We start from the raw sequence: 20,151 nt of genomic DNA on the forward strand, positions 1-20,151 counted from the left end.
TATGAAGAGAAACTAAGAAATAGAGGATACAGTAAAGAAGGCTGACAGATTCATTGGGAGTCTCAGGGGAGGAGCTTGAATGCAAAAGCAATGTTGACAAAATTATGATCGAGCATATTCCCAAAATGATGAAAGGTACGCAGCCACATATTGAAGTCCAACAAATTATAAGCAGGATTTTATAGTTGAAATTCTTAAAAAGAAAATATTAAAGCCAGGTAGAGGAATAAGACAGATTGTGATTACAAAGAGCCACAATTTGACTGTTACCTGACATCATCAACAAATCTGCACTGGTGGAGTTATTAAAAGAATGTAATGGGCCGGGCGTGGTGTCTCACACCTGTAATCCCAGCACTTTGAGAGGCCGAGGCATGCAGATCACGAGGTCAGGAGATCGAGACCATCCTGGTTAACATGGTGAAACCCCATCTCTACTAAAAATACAAAAAGTTAGCCGGGCGTGGTGGCGGGTGCCTGTAGTCCCAGCTACTCGGGAGGCTGAGGCAGGAGAATGGCGTGAACCCGGGAGGCGGAGCTTGCAGTGAGCTGAGATCCGGCCACTGCACTCCAGCCCGGGCGACAGAGCGAGACTCCGTCTCAAAAAAAAAAAAAAAAAAAGAAAGTCCCAAAATAAGATTCTCAGATATTTGGCTTCCTTAGAGGCACCAACGTGTATGATCAATTTTATATTTGTATGGAAATAATAAAAACAAACTGTGATCCCCGCCTTAACACACACAATTAATTGAAGGTAGATTATAGACCTAAATGTAAAAGCCAAAACTATTAATCTTCTAGGAAAATGTATGAAAATATCTGCATGAATGTGGGTAGGCAAAAATTTCCTAGACAAGACACAAAAAGTACTAAAACAAAATAAAAGAATAAATTGGACTTAATCAACATAAAAAACTTGTGTACTTTAAAAGGCACCACAAAGAAAACGAAAAGACAAGCCGTGGATTGAGAAAAAGTGTGATGAAGATGTACAGCAATGGGAACTCTTCTGTAGTGTTGGTGGGAGTTTAAAGTTGTTACAAACACTTGAAAAATTGTTTGACAGTGTCTGCTGAAGTGGAGGGGTGCATATCAGATGGCCCAGAATTCTACTCCTCCATTTATATGCATCAGAAATGCATGTGAATGTACACCAAAAGTCTCACCCAGGAGTGAGTCCACAGTAGTAATATTCAACAATAGAATAGACAAATTTGGCTGATACTCATTTGATAGAATATACTATAAGTGATGAAAATGAATTAACTACACTTACATTAACATGGCTAACTCTCACAGACATGTTGGTGAGCGAAAGAAGCTTGATGCAGAGTGCATGGTGTGTAATACACTTAATACGAAGTTTACAGACAGGCAAAACTAACCTGTAGAACCTAAGGGTACATTCTTGGGTGGTAAAACTATCAAGAAAAACAAGGAAAGATCAGAAGTGGCTCATTTGTGAGAGGGAAGGAGGGCAGTGATTGGATGCATTATCTTTTGGGGTGCTGGCAGTGACTGTTAACTTAAGTGGTTGTATTTTTTTTAAAAAAATATTAATTCGTTGGGCTGTGCATTTGTTCCATGTGTGTTTTTATGTTTTATTTCCAATAAAAATAATTTTTAAGGAATATATATGATGACATGGATAAATGTTAGTATCTTATTAATGAAAGCATGTTACAAAAAAGTATGTTTAACACACAATTTTTAAACGTATATGTGTGTGTATATAGATGATACACACAAACAGATTCATACACATCAGACATAGATCAAAAACACAGGAAAATTATAGTCCAGAATGAATTCTAAGAGTGGACAACTGGATTTTACACAGAAGATGCACCATTTGATAACTAGGAAACTCTTCATTGAATATTGTTTTATAAAATTAACACTTACAGAGGGCCCCTGCATCCTCTATAGAGAAGATGATTATATTATTTATATTTGCCTGCCTGGTTCAGGGAAAGACTTAAAGCTGCTTTATATTTAATATGAAGTGAATAACATTTGAGCAAAAGACATACGCAATCAGATAGAGACTCTTCAGGCAATAGTGGTGGTTAAAATATACCTTCGCTGCAGGGAGAATAATGGAAATTACCACACAGTCTTTTAATCCTGGACTGTTTCCTGCAGTCAGTAGTTCCTTTAACTTTAAAAACATAAAAGGACAACATTTTTTATGAAGTTAAAGAAAAACTGCAATTTGATTTCTTAAAAAGGAAATAATGTCTAAAGCCATGGAATTTGGTCAAAACACTTGACCTCCTGAGACTTCAATTTTCTAGCAAAAAAGCAACATGCCCCACATTTCAGGGTTGTTTGGAGTATAATGTAACATCACATAAATGCTTAAGCAGGGATATTAGCATACATGATTTGCAGAACCCATTTCTGGGAACTATTAAGAAGGCAGATTAGCATTGGGATTAAGACTTTGGGCTCTGGAATTGGATGTAAATTTTGATTCCCAGGTCTACTGCTCTTCTAGCTGTTTAACTGTGTATTTTACTTAACTTCTCTTCCATTATTTCCCCATCTTTAAAATAAGGAGGATAGTAGTACCTACCTCAGAAGATTGTTGTGGGGATAAAATTAAGTGCAAAGGTAGTCATAGAGCCATTTGGATATATCTTCAGTTTGCCAGCAAAAGTAGTTGAAAGCCTGGGGCAGTAACCACTTTTTTCATATATATACAGCTCACCCTCTGTATCCATGGGTTCCACATTAGCATATTCAGGCAACAACGGATTGAAAATATTTGGGGAAAAAATAAAACAATAAAAATAACACTACAACAAAAAATAATACAAATAAAAAACCAAGCGCAGCATGGTGACTCACGCCTGTAATCCCAGCACCTCGGGAGGCCAAGGTGGGCGGATCACCTGAGGTCAGGAATTGGAGACCAGCCTGGCCAACATGGTGAAACCCCATCTCTACTAAAAATACAAAAATTAGCTGGGCGTAGTGGCAGCTACTCCGGAGGCTGAGACAGGAGAATAGCTTGAACCAGGAGGTGGAGGTTGCAGTGAGCCAAGACTGCGCCACTGTACTCCAGCCTGGGTGACAAAGCAAGACTCTGTCTAAAAAAAAAAAAACACCCCACTCAAAAAAACACAATACAGTATTCACAACTATTTACACAGCATTTACATTGTATTAGGTATTATCAGTAATCAAGAGATGATTTAAATTATACAGGAGAATGTGCATGGGTTATATGCAAATACTGTGCCATTTTTTTGTAAGTGACTTGAACATCCATAGATTTTGATATCCATGAGGGTCCAGAAACCAATCCCCCCCTACAGATACTGATGTTCAACTATATATTTGACCTATAGTTTTTAAGAACTTTTAAAAATAATTGATTACTAACTAAGCTTAATGTTGGCCCTCTACCCAATCATTTATGGGGATATTTGCTGTGGTTAGGCACAAAATGTTTGCATCCTTGATATGAAGTTGGAAATGAGGAAGAGAAGACATAGGGTGGGAGATAGGATGGATACATTTTTCTTTATATCTTGAACTTAGTTTACAGATTTTTCCCTTTTCCCCCCTCAGTAATTTCCCAGATTATCAGTAATCCCCCTCCAGATTTCCATTTTGTATTGTGTTCCTAAAAAATAAAGTTTGTGGTAGTATTATATCAAAGTTTGTGGTAGTAATGTTGAATTCTATTTTAATTTTAAAGGGAGAAATGGCTCTACATTTCAAATTTGTGTGTGGTATGTGTGTGGGCAGGGGGATTGGGGAGCAGTCAAGAGATTGTAGCTGCATTGCTTTTATAGAAAATATGCCTTGACTAGCACTCTGAATCATGAACTACAGACAACTGGTGTTCCATTGTATTCTTCACAGATTTAGAGAGGTTGTGCCTAGCAATTGTGAGATGTCCAAGTATATCCAACTATAATGCTTTGTAGAAGTATCCTGCTTTATCTCTCTTTAATTGGTTTGCTTCTTCTCGAGCTCCAGAAATAATATTTATTTTTCTCAGAGAGTGTTGAGCCCAGTAGAGTGTACACATTTAAGCTTCCTAGATTCTATAGAAAAAGAGCTTTAAAGTAAAAGTATTTACTTCCTTATGGTCTTTTTCAGAGGTTGCATACTCAAGAAGAGGAGGAACATAAAATGCGTGATGCCTTCTCTTAAGGTTCTGCATGCTTTTAGGCCTCCATCTGGAAACATAAGGACCTCACCTTTGTATGAATGTTGCACTGCAACTAAGTCTGTGCTCAGCTCTCCTCTTAATCTAAGCTACACTCTCCCAACTCTCTGAGGCTCTTTCATGTTACCGAGTATCTTAGCTGGGTGGACTTGGGAGCACATTGAGTTAAATATCACATGAGGAACTAGCGTGTTGCCTGTTTTTATATCAGGAATTTGAAGAATGTTGAATGCAATATAACATGAGAACAAATAGTACCCCATTAATGTTTCAACTCTATATGGGAAAATCACACACCAGTTTATGATCTCTAGGCATGTCAATTTAGTGAGTCAGTGACAGACAGAGGAACAATTTTAGGGAAGCCAATTATTGCCATCAGCTAAGGGGAGAACTAGAAATTATGGAAATGGACAACCCATCTCAAGTGTTCCATCTTGTACCTGTGGCACCATTTTGGAGCACCTTGTCTCAGAGCCCTTCATCACGCCTCCACCTTACTGGAGAACACAGAAGCCTGGGAAGAGTTTTATTTCTTTGGTTTGGAGATTTAAAAAAAATAGCCACGTATAATTACACAGAGTAAGAATGGAGGCTGGTCAGTTCAATTCCATGGTCTCTTGAGCAGTTCCACAGTGTCCTCAAGGACCCAAGCTCTTTCCATCTTCTGTCTGCCATCCTCACAGTGCTAGTTTTTCCTTCAGACCTGTTTCCACATTGCTGCAGCGTGGCTGTTGCTCTTCCAGACTTGGACAGGGTTTTACCTAGCCATTCCTTGGGTCCACTCCCATGCTCTCCTTTACCCAGACAGCTGCAGGGTGTGGAGCTAAATCTGGGAGATAGCATGGGAAAAATACAAGCAAAACTGTCTAGATGGGGTTTTAATACTACATCCTGGGTATTTGATACAAATTAAATGACTGCATTTTTGATTCTGTAAATTTAAAACCCCATATATGCTAAGCGATATAAAGTGTAAGGATTCAGGGTATGATTTATTTCATTCTGTATTAAAAAAATGTGAGTACTTGACAGTGTTCTAATTTTTGCCTTTTGTGTGTGTGTACTTTTTTTTTTTTTTTTTTTTTTTTTTTTTTTTTGAGACGGAGTCTCGCTCTGTCGCCCAGGCTGGAGTGCAGTGGCCGGATCTCAGCTCACTGCAAGCTCCTCCTCTCGGGTTCACGCCATTCTCCTGCCTCAGCCTCCCGAGTAGCTGGGACTACAGGCGCCCGCCACCGCGCCCGGCTAGTTTTTTGTATTTTTTAGTAGAGACGGGGTTTCACCGTGTTAGCCAGGCTGGTCTCAAACTCCTGACCTCGTGATCCGCCCGTCTCGGCCTCCCAAAGTGCTGGGATTACAGGCTTGAGCCACTGCGCCCGGCCGTGTGTGTACTTTTGTGTGTGTACTTGAAAGTTTCTTCTAAATCAATTCCCGTCCACCTTATTTAGTTTTTTGATTCTGATGGCATATTTCCCCATACATGTTACCTTGGGACATTGTAGATGCACAGTGGTACTGTTGAATGATGGACTGCGATGTTCAAGGTAGACCTTTCAGTTGCACAGAATCTTTTTCTCCTCTCCTCTTTAGCTGGAAACCACATTTCTTGTGAACCTAGTGAAAATTGAATTTATTCTGTAACTTCTGTTCCCCTTGGCCAAACAGATCAAACACAGTGGGAGGGTCCACTGTGGGCAGGGTAGAGGTGGTGAGACATAGCCTTGAGGTCATGAGACTCTGTTCTCCCCACATGCCCAGTCTTTCCCTCCATTGTCCCTTCTCAGCATTAACACATTGGAAGAAAGTACAAGTAATACACACTGAAGTCAATGTCTTGGTTGTACTAAAACTACTTTCCTGCTCCTTGTGGTGTGACATGTGGTCAGAACACTCTTCTACAAGGTTAGCACATACAGAAACACATAGTTGGCTGGCAGACTACCTAGCAAAGTTCACTTTATTCTCTACAGCTTTGAATTACTTAAACAAAACCAAAACATTTTGGACCCGTGTCTCTCTTTCTGTCGTTACTACGTATACGTAAGTCGTTTTCTCTTTTTATTAATAGTTCTAGCCCGTTTTTACCCCCAGTGTAAGCTGGCAAAAATCTCTCTAACCCTCTCGGCCATAGAAAAACTGAGTTGCTTCGCAGGCTCTGTCCATGGTTTTAGCTGAACTGAATTCTAAGCAGTTTGAAGACATTTTTCTAGCTGAAGACATTGTCCTATCCTTGACTTATACAGTACTCTCAACTCCTGACCAGCTTCTCGTTTTAAAGTATTTATTCTTGAACTTACTTTTCCAGCTGCCTCTTCCCATTCTGGGCATCTACAGTTACGTTTTATTTACCGTTTAGTTTTCTTTTCATTAGTCATTTGTCCCTGACTTTCTCATTCCAAATACATTTATTTCTATCATCTTTTTTGAAGCATAAAGAATGACATTTTGTGTACCATTAAATGGTTAATAACATAAATGCATTTTGCTGTACAATGAGGAGGGGGTCTATTTATGGCACGTAAATATCTAACATTAATTTATTAAGTGGTTTACAAAGATTTGGGCCTCAGTTTTCCTCCCCCACCCCCACCCCAGAAGATTATTGTCAGCAACCCTACTAGGGTATGTGATTTGGGTGTTAAGCTCGGTCAAACCAGGCAAAATAGGAAGATTTTATATAAAATTGCCTCTTTCAAAGGTGCTTTTCAGTTTTAAAGGGAAATTGAAAAAAACAGAGTGTAATGAATTGATGATTGTATTTAATCATTTCTCTGTACTTTGGAGTTACTGAAATATTCTTTTAATAATATATCAGTTTCCTTGGTGAACATTTAGGGTATTTTTTTTTAACCTCCTCTTGTAATTTGGTAAGGGTGGAAAGTGTCAGAAGCCAAATCTGTAATGTTATCCAGAAGATGATGACATCTAGACAATGAGTAAACAAATATGGTGTCACTTTATTTCACATTCCCTAAATTACCTGTGATGAGCTAAAGAGATTTTTTCATTTATAAATAGAAAAAATTTATTCACAGTCCTTTGGCATACTATAAAAGTCGAATTATCTAAAATGTAATCTATTCAGATAGCATTTAGTAGGAAAATAGAAATAATTGTTCTCAAGATACGATAAGTTAGATGTGTCTATAAAGGACAGTCGAAAAGAGTAGTAGTGGGATATTGATTGCTTTTGAGAGAAAGAAAAATTCCATTCCATTTCTAAATGTTAACAATTGCAAAAGGAAGATTCCCACTTGGGAAGAACGTTTTTCAGGTTGTTTCATTGCCAGGTGTTTGACACTGTGTGTTGTCTTAGATGAATAAGGCTTAGGGCAGTCTTTAGGAACAATTCACTCCAAGGGCCTCTGCTTCTTGCTGTGAAAGCTTCTATTTTCATAGCACGCCACTGTCAGTGGAAATGTTCCAGTGGTCACTGTGCTACTTCTAGTAGAGACCAAAGTTTTCCCCCTGAAACTGGGATAGCTGTAGAGGAGAATACCTGTCTGCTAACAAAATTAATTTCAGAACGTTGTCAATGAATGAAGTGCATGTTCTCTACTGTTTATGAGATTGAGCTGTGTCACTTATTAACGGAGATAAGCCTTGCTTTTTTGTGGTCCCTTTTAACACCATTGCATTCTACAAATATGATTTACAATCATCCTAAAGTTTAAAACATCCAAATAATGTGATAGTTGCTTTGAGACCATCCATATTTTCCCCTTTCCTTTTTTCTCTCTCCTTGACCCCGCAGCAGGAAGCCTTTGTTTGAGGTGTTCATCTGGAACAACTTTTCCACACTTGTTTTCATGTTCTGTTAGATTACAGGGCAGCAGGCCTACCTTTGAAGCTCCTTTCTCTTTTGTTTCTTTGCCGTGCACTCCAGTAATTAACTTTGTCCTTCTTTTATTTGTTCCAGTCAATCGCAGGCCACTCTGCTGAGCATCTTCTCCCAGGAGTACCAGGTTAGAAGTTTTCTCCTTTGTGAGGGTTGACAGGTGCCTAATTGAATGATGAATGTCCCTTTATTTCTTTGTAATTGAACTGCCAGCTCTCTGATTGGGTTGGAGGATGTTCTCCTTTCCACATCAAGTACCGCCTGCGTCTCGGTGGAGGCCTGCCAAGCCTACCCATCCATCTGTCTAATAACATCTAGCCTTTGCTTATTTGGTGGACCTGTAATAAATTATGCTAAACCATTATTATTCTGACAATAATAATTTCCCTGTGTTGCGTGGTTCCATGTGCTAAATGTTTGCTGACTTGCACTGTCAGTGCCGCTTTCCATTGCTGACAGAGATGATGATAAATGACCATTGCTGGAGTGGCAGAAGGCAAGAGAGGCAGAAAATGGAGTCATTTATCATGAGATGACAGGTGTCAGTCAAGTGGCAAGTCTCTATGGAATTACTTTTTGTAGTTTTCAAATAAGTTGTTTTTAAGCGATGTTCTTCCTGGTTTAAAATGGCAATTGGATTGTAAAACTAGAGTGCAGAGGACTTAGATGGAATTGAATCGAGGGAAAATTAATACAAAGGTTGAAAGAGGGAACAAGTTTTTCTTTGCCCTCTGTAGCCCTAAGCAAACGTATTTAGATTCAATTACTATGACCCTGTTGGCTTTTACATATACACTGTACCTTGTGGTACAGTCTGAAGACATCCCAGCCAAGCAATGGAGATTAAAATGCATAGGTTCGTAGAGTAGAAGGAAAAGAAGTCCTGCCATCACCAAAATTCCCCAGGTATTATTCAGCGTTCCCTATGTGCTAGTCATTGGGCTCAAGAAATTACGTCATTCTTGTTTTGAACCTCATCTGTGACATAACAAAGATTTTTATTTTTTATTTTTTCAGAAACACATTAAAAGAACACATGCCAAGCATCATACTTCGGAAGCAATTGAAAGTTATTACCAGAGGTATGACCTTCCTGCCCCACTAGAGGGTATCATAGTACCTATTAATTGTAATAATAATTATGAAAAAGTTAGGTTATTAATATTCTATATCATATCCCAAGACATTCTGTTTTAAGTCTTTTATTCAAAACTTTTAGTATGTTTTTGAATGAGTTTTCAAATGCTTTGTTTTGTAGATCTAAAGAGTATGGTAAGACTGTCTTGACTTATATGTGTGTGTGTGTGCGTGCGCGTACGCACATACTATGTGAGATGTAGTTACAATATTATGAAATCTCAGTTGGCTACTTGAAACTTATTATAAGTGCATATCTTGTCTAAATGCATATGCTCGTGTATACATATATCTACATGTATTTGAAAGTTCTCAAACCAATTTTCATTTCTTAGATTAGCAAGTTGAAAAAAGAAGATTGAATTTGGATGTCGTTGTATTTTGCATCATAGGTATTAGGATATCCATTTTAGAAATGGAAAAAGATATATCAAGTAAAGGCACATGGAGATATATTATAGTGTATAACTGTCACATTTTAAAGGGGATTTTGTATTTTTAAAAGACAACCTTGGGTATTGACAGCATGGTATCTAGGAGATACTTTAATTTCAGCCTAATTTATTATAAATAGATTTCAACTTCTTGTTCTGCAACAAACAATCTTTAAAATAGCTCTGATTTTTTTATTCTAAAATTTGTATTGTCATTGTAATATGACTGAATAATTTATAACACTAAATGGTAATGGTTTGCATTAGAAATTGTTAGTTGGTTTCTTAAATCTTCCAAGGGCACATTGGAAATGAAAACTGTTTGAAATCTGCTCTTAAATTATTATACTTAAGATTGACAGATGAACGTTTCTGTGGTGAGAATGACGCCACTGATTTTAGATGAATGATTTTTATGCATAAAAATTTTATGAATGAAATAAATATGTGGATAAAATATTGGTGTCATGTTTCGGTAGTCATTTTATTTAGAATCAAGAAAGGGATGTTGAACAGGAAAGTCACAGAAGTTGGATTTTTTTAAAAAAATTATTCACTGCAATATGTGGTAAAAGATATGCTTTGTTTTGAGTAGTAATACCTGTCAAAGAAAGATAACATGCACTCATTACACACACACACACACACACACACACACACACTTTTGTGTCTAGGAGAGATCCTCTCTAAACAAGACTTTGTAAAGTTTGATGATTTATTCAAAAGTAATAACCTTCTTGGTGAAATTGACATTCAAATTAAAGTCATAACCTAAATTATACATATGAAATTAAAAATGGCCCATGAAGTGCTGTGAAGCCTGCAACTGTGTTGGCATCCAGACTCTTCAAGGAAGCACTGAAGGTTATTTACATGCCAAAAAATACATTCTTGTTTGTAAACATTATAGTCCTAGGCTGTCATATAAAAGTATGATTTTATGTCCGGATTTTAAAGCCTTGTAATGTCTACAAAGGAAAATAGAGCATTTGAAAGGAAAGTGTGCCTTCCTGGAAATTCGGAGATCCGCTAACAGGTAATGGGACTGCCCTCTGACACTCATTTGCCTCATTGTAAGAACGTTGTTTTAGTTATTAATACATGATTTATAGGATCACTAGGTGCTGCTATTTAAAATCTAAGTTTCATTAAAAAGTACATCTGATTATTGAAGTATGAACATAATTTTGTTGGATTATCTGGGTAGTATAGGCCAGAAACAAATACATATCTCATATATATATATATATGTATGTATATATATATATATATATATTTTTTTTTTTTTTTTTTTTTTGAGAGTGTCTATCTCTGTCACCCAGTCTGAGGTGCAGTGGCACGATCGTAACTCACTGCAGCCTCAAACTCCTGGCCTCAGGCAATCCTACTGCCTCAGTCTCCTGAGTAGCTGGGACTACAGGTGCACACCACCATGGCCAGCTAATTAAAAAAAAAATTTTTTTTTTATAGAGACAGGGTCTTGCTACCTTGCCCAGGCTGGTCTTGAACTTCTGGCCTCAAGTGATCTCCCACCTCAGCCTCCCAAAGTGCTGGGATTACACGCCTGAGCCACCATGCCTGGCCCAGAAATAAGCACCTTTAAATATACCCAGTGATGAACAGTTGAGTGGGTGACAGTGAGAATACACAAATAGATTTCTTTAAATTTATTTAAATATGACCGTCTCAATTATTTCGAAGAGTTACAGCATTTGAAACAAAAGCATGAAGTTAGACCTTAATGGACAGTCTCAAAAAAAAGCAGTCTGACCACTTTCTGGCTTTACCAACCTGCTGTCTGACTTTCTGCCCTGCACTTTGTGCTTGGGGACAGGCCATATTGTTACCTTTCAGATGGATTGACCTCAGTAGCCTTTTGTTTGAAATGTGCAGGTCAAATGTTCCTGTCTATGCTAAAGGTAAATTGGCTTTAAAAGGTTTTTGTTTGTTTTCCAGCAGATTAGAATAAAGCCAAATTGTATTTGTTATATCAAAATATATTTAACCAATTTGAAAATGTTAATGGCAATTGTATTTAATTGTTTTCTTTTATAAAGTTATACTTAGCTATTGTGAAAATTAAGTATTTAATTTCACAATACTTAATTTGTGATAGCATTAAAAAGGAATGAATGATTGGCCATAATTGTGCCACTCAGAGATCTCTACTGGCATTTTTCATTTTAGTCTTTTGTCAGCCCATTTTTATATTGATGAGGTCATATTTTATAAGCAATTGTGAATCCTGAGTTTTATACCTGGAAAAATGTATATGATATAATACTATTTTGTAAAAAGCTTTTTATAAATATCTTTTGATTGCCTTATTTCATCATATGAAAGTATCATAATTTACTGAATTATTCCTTTTTGAACATATGTTTCCAATGTTCTATTTTTTTTTGAGACGGAATCTTGCTCTGTCGCCCAGGCTGGAGTGCAGTGGCATGATCTCGGCTCACTGCAAGCTCCACCTCCCAGGTTCACGCCACTCTCCTGCCTCAGCCTCCCGAGCAGCTGGGACTACAGGTGCCCGCCACCATGCCTGGCTAATTTTTTGTATTTTTAATAGAGACAGCGTTTCACCGTGCTAGCCAGGATGGTCTCGATCTCCTGACCTCGTGATCCGCCCGCCTCAGCCTCCCAAAGTGCTGGGATTATAGGCTTGAGCCACTGCACCTGGCCTCCAATGTTCTATTATTGTAAAGAATACTGTGATAAACGTCTTGATGCATGAGTCTGCATTTTGGATTAGTTTCTTAATATTTCTATATATGTAATTATTGGTGCAAACAATGTGAACATTTTTCAAAAGTATTACATATCACCAAACTACAGTCTAGAAATGTTATACTGGCTGCATATGTTGAACAGGGTGGTTCTGCTCTAAATATATTTGTTTTCCAGTCTCTTTCCCAACTATATCCTATAACACTTCATAAGTGCTAGGGAAAAAAAAGTTTAATTTTAGGTTGTATTTGTCTTTTCTGGAAACTTTAATTATCCCCCACATCAAAGTGACAGATCAGCCTTTATTTAAATTTTCAGATATGCAATCAAAGGGACATACTAATTACAGAAAATATTCCATAAAGACATAATCAGAAAATCCTAATGGTACCTTTATGTGCATCCTCATAGTATCTTGTGCAAACTTACAGCATTGCACTTTTCCCACTGGTGTAATGGTTTGCTTCTGTCTCCAGCTAGCCTGAAAACTCTTTGGGGTAGGGCTACACAAAAACAAATGAACATTGAACCTTCATCCAACTCTGGCAAAGATCTGAATTGCAATTGGGATATAAGGATGTCATCCTTAATACCGTATTAAGGTGACCTGGGCTCCATTCGTGATGCCTATTTGCCAGTTAAAACGACTTATACAGAAGGTATATGTCATCATCTAGCTTTGCTACAGGAGGACTAATAAATATACATCCTATGGGTGAAATCATCCTTAAAAGGTCCTCAGAGAAGGCCCATTTTATGATGTTTTTTGAGTGTGAAAGACTCATTTCTATCTAAGAAGAAACTAATGTGTACTCATTTCAAATACAAGGCAAAGTTCTCCATGCTCTGGCCTAAGAAGATCCACAACTCTGTCACTAAGTGTTTTCTCTCAGCTTGGAACACCTTCTGCTTCCCTCCAAACTAGTAAAGATGAGAAGTTTATTTCTAGACTACTACATAAACAAGTGGCCCCGGACACCCCAAATCGATTAATTCTTAGAACTCCCACAGCACTCTGTATAGACATACCTGTTAGCACTTCTCTTGCTGCGTTTTACATACTTATGTACACAGCTCTTTTCCCACCAAAAAGAACAGTTGAAGGCAGGTACCGTGTCTTACATTTGTATTGTTGAGTTTTAGCATTGTAAATGGGGCATAATGAGCGTAAAGTAGATGGTGCTAATTGAACAAAAAAGTGGTCTAGATTTTCAGAAACGATTTTTATCACATATATATTACCAATATCATATTTAAGCCAACCTTTTTTACATGTGAACATCTGAATAAAGTTCTGTAGATCTGATCTTCTAATGCTGCTAAAGCTGGCTCCTCCACCAGTGTGCTGGGAGAAGGGAGGAAATGGAGACAATATTTCTAAACTTTGCTATTGATGGAGACTTGCAGATCTGACCAACTGTGTGCATGTGCACTTATGCGCATGTGCACCAATTTAGGCGAACCCAAACAAATTTCACCAAGAATGTTTCCTGTTTAGAAATAAGATGGCATTAGTACAGTGTGAAAGAATAGAGATTTTTCAAAGTAAACTCTCGAGCTGTGTCTATTTATATACAACATGGAGAACTGAGGAAATTTCTTCAATAATTCAAAAGCTTGAGAAAACTTTTATTTATTTGTTTATTTATTTATTATTTTTTGAGACAGAGCCTTTCTCCGTCACTCAGGCTGCAGTGCAGTGGTACAATCTTGGCTCACTGCAACCTCCACCTCCTGGGTTCCAGTGATTCTTGTGCCTCAGCCTTCTTAGTAGTTGGGACTACAGGCACGCGCCACTATGCCAGGCTAATTTTTGTGCTTTTAGCAGAGACAAGGTTTCACCATGCTGTGCAGGGAGGTCTCAAACTCCTGGCCTCAAGTGATCCACCTGCCTTGGCCTCCCAAAGTGCTGGGATTACAGGTGTGAGCCACCGTGCCCAGCCAGAAAACATTTTCTACTGTCTAGATATTATGAGGTTTCCGTTAATCATGATGAAATCATGTAAAATACAGATTTTGATGGGAGGCAGAGTCAGGCGGATAACCTGAGGTCAGGAGTTCAAGACCAGCTTAGCCAACATGGCAAAACTCCATCTCTACTAAAAGCACAAAAACTAGCCAGGTGTAGTGGCACGTACCTGTAATCTCAGTTCCTTGGGAGGCTGAGGCAGCAGAATCGCTTGAACCCAGGAGGTGAAGGTTGCAGTGAGCCAAGATTGCACCACTGCACTCCAGCCTGGGTGACAGAGCACCACTTCGTCTCAAAAAAAAATACAGTCTTTGAATTCTTAATTGGATCAACTCAATGCTAGCAAGAATGCAGAGACACATGAATTCTCCTGGGCATTAGGAATGGAGCCCAGGTCACCTTAATGTAGTGTTGAGAATGACATCCTTATATCCCAATTGCAATTGGGATGTTTGCCAGGATTGGATGAAGGTTCAACATTCATTTGTGTAGCCCTACCCCAAAGAGCGTTCAGGATAGCTGGAGACAGAAGCAAACCCTTATACCAGTGTGAAAAGTGCAGTGCTATAAGTTTGCACAAGATTATGATGAGGATGCAGAGAAAGGTACCATTAGGATTTTCTAATTATGTCTTTATGGAATATTTTCAGTAATTAGTATGTCCCTTTGATTACATATCTGAAAACTTAAATAAAGCCTGATCTGTCACTTTGATGTGGGGAGTAATTAAAGTTTCCAGAAAAGACAAATATAACCTGAAATTAAACTTAATTTTTTTTCCTACCACTTATGAGGTGTTATAGGATATAGTTGGGAAACAGATTGGAAAACAAATACATTTAGAGTAGATCCCCCATGTTCAACGTATGCGGCACCTCACTAGGCCAAAATTAAACTTAATTTTTCATTCCTAGCACTTATGAAATATTATAGGATATAGTTGGAAAGCAGATTGGAAAACAAATACATTTGGAGCAGATCCACTATGTTCAATGTATGCGGCACCTCACTAGGCCTTGGGGGATCGGGGTTCTATTTCAGGGTTCCATAGCTTTATTGTTTACTAGGTAAGAGAGCCCAGATGGGTTTGATCAGTGCCCTGGGGTTTGGTTTCTTTATATGACCAACTGGGAAGCCTTACCAACCTCATAATTAGGAATTTCCACAGTATTAAGTATGATCATGCTTTTAATATTATATAGAATATATAGATACAGAGGATTGTAATTATTGTTTAATCACCTTCTGTTTCTTTAAACTTGATAGACGTGCTTCACTGGTCATTAGCAAGATAATGACTGATGCAACTTTTACATGAAGCCATGTCACTTTGACTTAAAGCAACAGATCTCTGGTATAAGAGGTAGTCTGGCATCTAGCTACTACTCTCTTTCACTGTTTGCAGTCAGCTCTCGCTATAGCATGCTCTTTCTTTTCATGCTGGTTTCTACTCGAGTGTCACTCCCTCAGAGGGGGGCTTCCTGAGCAACCCGTCTAAGTTTACATTTTTATTCTAGCGTATACCATTATACTGTATATTTATCTCCCTGTCTTTTTATTGTTTGTGTCACCACTGTAATATAATCTCAGTGATGATGGGACCATGAATGGTTCTTTTCCCCCCCGTTGCTTCTTCAGAACCTGGAATAAGACCTGACACATAGCCCTCCAAAATACTTGTCGGGTAACTGAAACTGAAGTAGAAAGCTGTAAAGATATCCCAGTATCAGTACAGGCTTAAAGATGCTGACCCAGAATCAGAAACCATAGTAAATACGCACTGTTGGTGGTTACAGGCACACAATCAGCTGGTCTGACTTGGCTGATACTTGGGTGGTGTCAGTGCAGTGGACTTGTTTGTGAAAATTGATGTGAGGTTCTTTTTTTTGTTTTGTTTTTGTTTTTGTTTTTGAGACGGAGTCTCGCTCTGTCGCCCAGGCTGGAGCGCAGTGGCCGGATCTCAGCTCACTGCAAGCTCCGCCTCCCAGGTTTACGCCATTCTCCTGCTTCAGCCTCCCGAGTAGCTGGGACTACAGGGGCCGCCACCTCGCCCGGCTAGTTTTTTGTATTTTTTTAGTAGAGACGGGATTTCACCGTGTTAGCCAGGAAGGTCTCGATCTCCTGACCTCGTGATCCCTCCGCCTCGGCCTCCCAAAGTGCTGGGATTACTGGTGTGAGCCACTGCGTCCAGCCGATGTGAGGTTCTTCATGGACCTATTTCCCAGGGACCTTTCTCTAAAGCACATTTGCCTTGTTTTATTTATTATTTTTTCTTCTTGCTTCTGAATGTGCATATTTTCCAATTAGTTTTCCAAGTAATACATTCAAGGGTGGCCCCAATATGTGGAAAATTGCTTTGAAGTTATAATGATCTAGAGGTTCTCCCCACCTTAAATAATTTGCTGTTACCCCACTTGGCTTACAGGAAAATTATACAACTTTATAAATATACTCATGAAATAATGTAATTTAGTACCTGCTTCTGGGAGTTATATGGAAGACCTCACCTCTTGACTTTATTACTCTCAGACAAATACCCAGAACTTATTCACTCAAATAATATACTGTAGGGAAAATTTCCATACCTAATTCTGCTTTCTTGTCCAATACGGTTTTTAAAAGTTATTTAATTTTTCATTTATTAAAGGAAAAATATAAGGTGATTTTTTAGTGTATAATCACCTACTATAAACAAAGTACTTGGTAGGCATAATAAATTGAAAAAACTACAATTCTCCAACCTTCATGAGGCTTTCAACATTACAGTGGGGGATGGGTTTGAGGTAGCCAAGTAATAGGCAAATACAATATGCTACGTTACATGATGGAAAGATGTACAGGATATTCCTCGATTGCATATGAGGAGCACTTAACTTACTCTTCTATGGTAGTGGATCGAAGAAGGTGACATCTGAATTGAATCATGAGTTATCCAGGTGAGGGATGGGAGTGGGAGACAGTGACTAGAGATGAGGCTGGCAGAGTAGAGAGTAGGTAGAAACCAGATTATGAAGAACCTTATAAGAGCTGTTAAATGGTTATAAATTAATCTTGAGATTTAATGTGGGACCTTGAAGTGTTATAAGGAGGGGAATGACACATTCAAATTTTTGCAAAAAAGAAAAAAAGTCACCCCAGCTTCCATGTCTGGGGTTTTGTTTTGTTTTGGGATTTTGGGGAGTTCTGTGTTTTTTTCCAGTGGAGTGAGAGGATAATGGGAACTGGAGGTTCTTAACAGAAATCCAGGGCAGATAAGGTGATGGCTTGTATTGCCTGTCACAGGTGTGCTGACCCACTGAGGACATGTCTACTCCATTGTTTTCTTAGTAAGGTGTCAAGCAGCCCTGTGAAACAGAGGTAAAGGAAAAGGCGAGATGGGTGCATGAATACTTTTCTCAAACTATATAAGTCAACTTCTTTCCTTTCCATGCAATGGTTGTCTGTGGTAGAGACAAGACAGAGTGATATGGATAGTTCCTCTTGTTCATTTTATATGTTAGGAGGTGAAAGAAAACAAGAGAGACCCAAGTATTCACACCTCCTGCCCCCACCTTCAGCTTCTTAGTTGCCAGTGGTTTTGAGGTGAGTTGTTTGTGTTATGTTTTTCCCTTCAATGCTTTCCTATGAACGTAGCTTACTTTAACTAGAGTTGAGCGTGGCATCTGCCCAGGAGAAACATGTATACACACAGGGGATGCTGACAAGTCTATGCTGGCTGTTTTCTTGTCACTGCATTACCACTTGGTTTTGCCTTGTCTAGGTACCTGAATGGAGTGGTGAAAAATGGAGCTGCCCCAGTGCTCCTGGACCTGGCCAATGAGGTAATGTTATTGTTATGATTTTATTTAAACTTGCATGAAACCTAAGGGGCCTATCTAGAGTAACTTTGCTTGCAATTATAATTACCTTTGGAGAAAAAAGGATTTGAGGTGCATTAGACGTTTAAATTACTCCCTGATCTCTTTGTACTTTTAATAATTGGACAGAGAACTTCACATATTAATAAATCAGTTGGCATAATTAGTCTACTTCTTTTAAGGCAAACGTATAAACAGCCTCTTGGTTTCTTATTTTGTGGAAAATTTCAACCAAACAGCTCAGGACATGCTTTTCTCAGGATAGGTTGTCTTAATTTAGTGTGAGAAATACCTGTGTCAAGTAAAGAGATAGATGCCAAAAAAAAAGAAAAAAGAAAAAAATCTGCTAACTGTTATAAAAATGAAGAGAGAAATTGTATACTTAAAGATGTACTTGATTCATTTTTTTGTTAGCAAACTTTTATTATAATAAAGGATACATGCCTTGTAGAAAAGTCTCTTTCTTTATATGAAGAGGCATAGTGTTCTTAATAACACCAAGTAAGAAGTGATTTATTGAACTTATTCGTTAACGCTGATCGTCTTCTGTTTGGGGAAACAAGTAACAGCCTTACATTTAAAAAAGGAAACCCTACAGATTTCCCATGAATGAAGAAGCTGTGAAAAGTTCGTAATAGTTGCAGAGAGCATGCCGAAAAAATAAAATATTTAATTCCTAAACTTTAAAATATTTATCCACTGTAGTAAGAGCAATACAATATTTAGTCTGACTTGGAACTGCTTATGCAAACCTCGTAGGGATGGAATGAAATGTACACTGTTTTTGTGTTGCATTATAATGGAAAACATAGAAGCAAGGCAGAAAATGTGTGTTTGCATTAAAGATGACTCGGTACTGTGAGCATTAAGTGTTGCAGTAACAGCAAGTTCTACATGTTATATTAGCAAGGAAGGATGGCTTCCCTCACAGCTTCTGTCTGCTGCTATACACTGCTGCAGTCAACAAATGAGCAATTACCTATCAGTTACTAGATGGTTTTAATAGTCTAGGCAATGTCTACACAATCAGATAGGATAGTTAACATATAGAATGGATATCTGTGGGCCTCCTAGAAAAACAAGTATTTTATTCTTTTTTTTTTTCCATGTCTAGAGCAGGAATTTTTTCTTTTCTTTTCTTTTTTCTTAGTTTTTTCTTTTTTTCTGTTTTTTTTCTTTTTTTGAGATGGAGTCTTGCTCTGTTGCCAGGCTGGAGTGCAGTGGTATGATCTTAGCTCACTGCAACCTCCGCCTCCCGGGTTCAAGCGATTCTCCTGCCTCAGCCTCCCAAGTAGCTGGGACTATAGGGACGTGCCACCATGCCCAGCTAATTTTTATATTTTTAGTAGAGACGGGGTTTCACCATGTTGGCCAGGATGGTCTCGATCTCCTGACCTTGTGATCCACCTGCTTTGGCCTCCCAAAATGCTGGGATTACAGGTGTGAGCCACCGCGCCCGGCCAGCAGGCTGGTTTTTAAATGTCTCTAGACTTGTTCGTTACAAGTTGATGCTATTAGTAACTTGAGGTATGTGAGCTTTATCTAGGAATTTAGTGATTGTCTTTTATGAAAAAGAAGAATAAGCTAGCAGCATTCCAGACACAGCATCTAGAAAGAATGTGATGCAAATATGGTACCCATCTATATAGATGATGATGTTGATGATATAAGTTTTGTATCATAGCAATTTATATTCATTTGAATTTTTAATGGATAGTTCTATATCCATTAAATATTTAGCTGACCTCTGTTTTAATCTTCTAGTAATATGGAAAAATTTAACCTACCAACACGTTTTCTCCTACATCAATAAACCTTTTATTTACCCTGAATATATAGCAGTATTTAGCCAAGGGAAAAAGTAGTTGTTTAAAGGCTTTTCCTCCTTTTTAGCTACAGACTAGTACAGAAGGAATAGCACTTTTCTATGAAATTGATAATGCATTAGGGAAATTTGGGAATGACTGGTACCATATTATAGCTTCTAAACAACCAAGCTG

At 38.2% G+C, this 20,151-nt stretch overlaps 1 protein-coding gene across 12 annotated transcripts in view; it reads left to right on the top strand.

Annotated features, from left to right (window-relative positions):
- Positions 1–20,151, top strand: part of CDIN1 (CDAN1 interacting nuclease 1) — a 246,658-nt gene that overhangs the window by 56,526 nt on the left and 169,981 nt on the right. For 6 of the 12 annotated variants that reach the window (XR_003731190.2, XR_013395315.1, XM_077938685.1 and 3 more), the window contains 3 exons: positions 8,106–8,151; positions 9,042–9,106; positions 18,055–18,115. Coding sequence is in view for 4 of the 12 variants with exons in the window: in XM_015141816.3 (XP_014997302.1) it covers positions 8,106–8,151; positions 9,042–9,106; positions 18,055–18,115 (172 nt within the window). In the remaining 8 variants the exon portion in view is untranslated. The remainder of the gene's footprint in view (positions 1–8,105; positions 8,152–9,041; positions 9,107–18,054; positions 18,116–20,151) is intronic. The other 6 variants (XR_013395314.1, XM_077938681.1, XM_077938682.1 and 3 more) reach the window with 1 other exon arrangement.

The sequence above is a fragment of the Macaca mulatta genome, chromosome 7, assembly GCF_049350105.2.
Source record: "Macaca mulatta isolate MMU2019108-1 chromosome 7, T2T-MMU8v2.0, whole genome shotgun sequence".
NCBI classification, from domain to species: Eukaryota; Metazoa; Chordata; class Mammalia; order Primates; family Cercopithecidae; genus Macaca; species Macaca mulatta.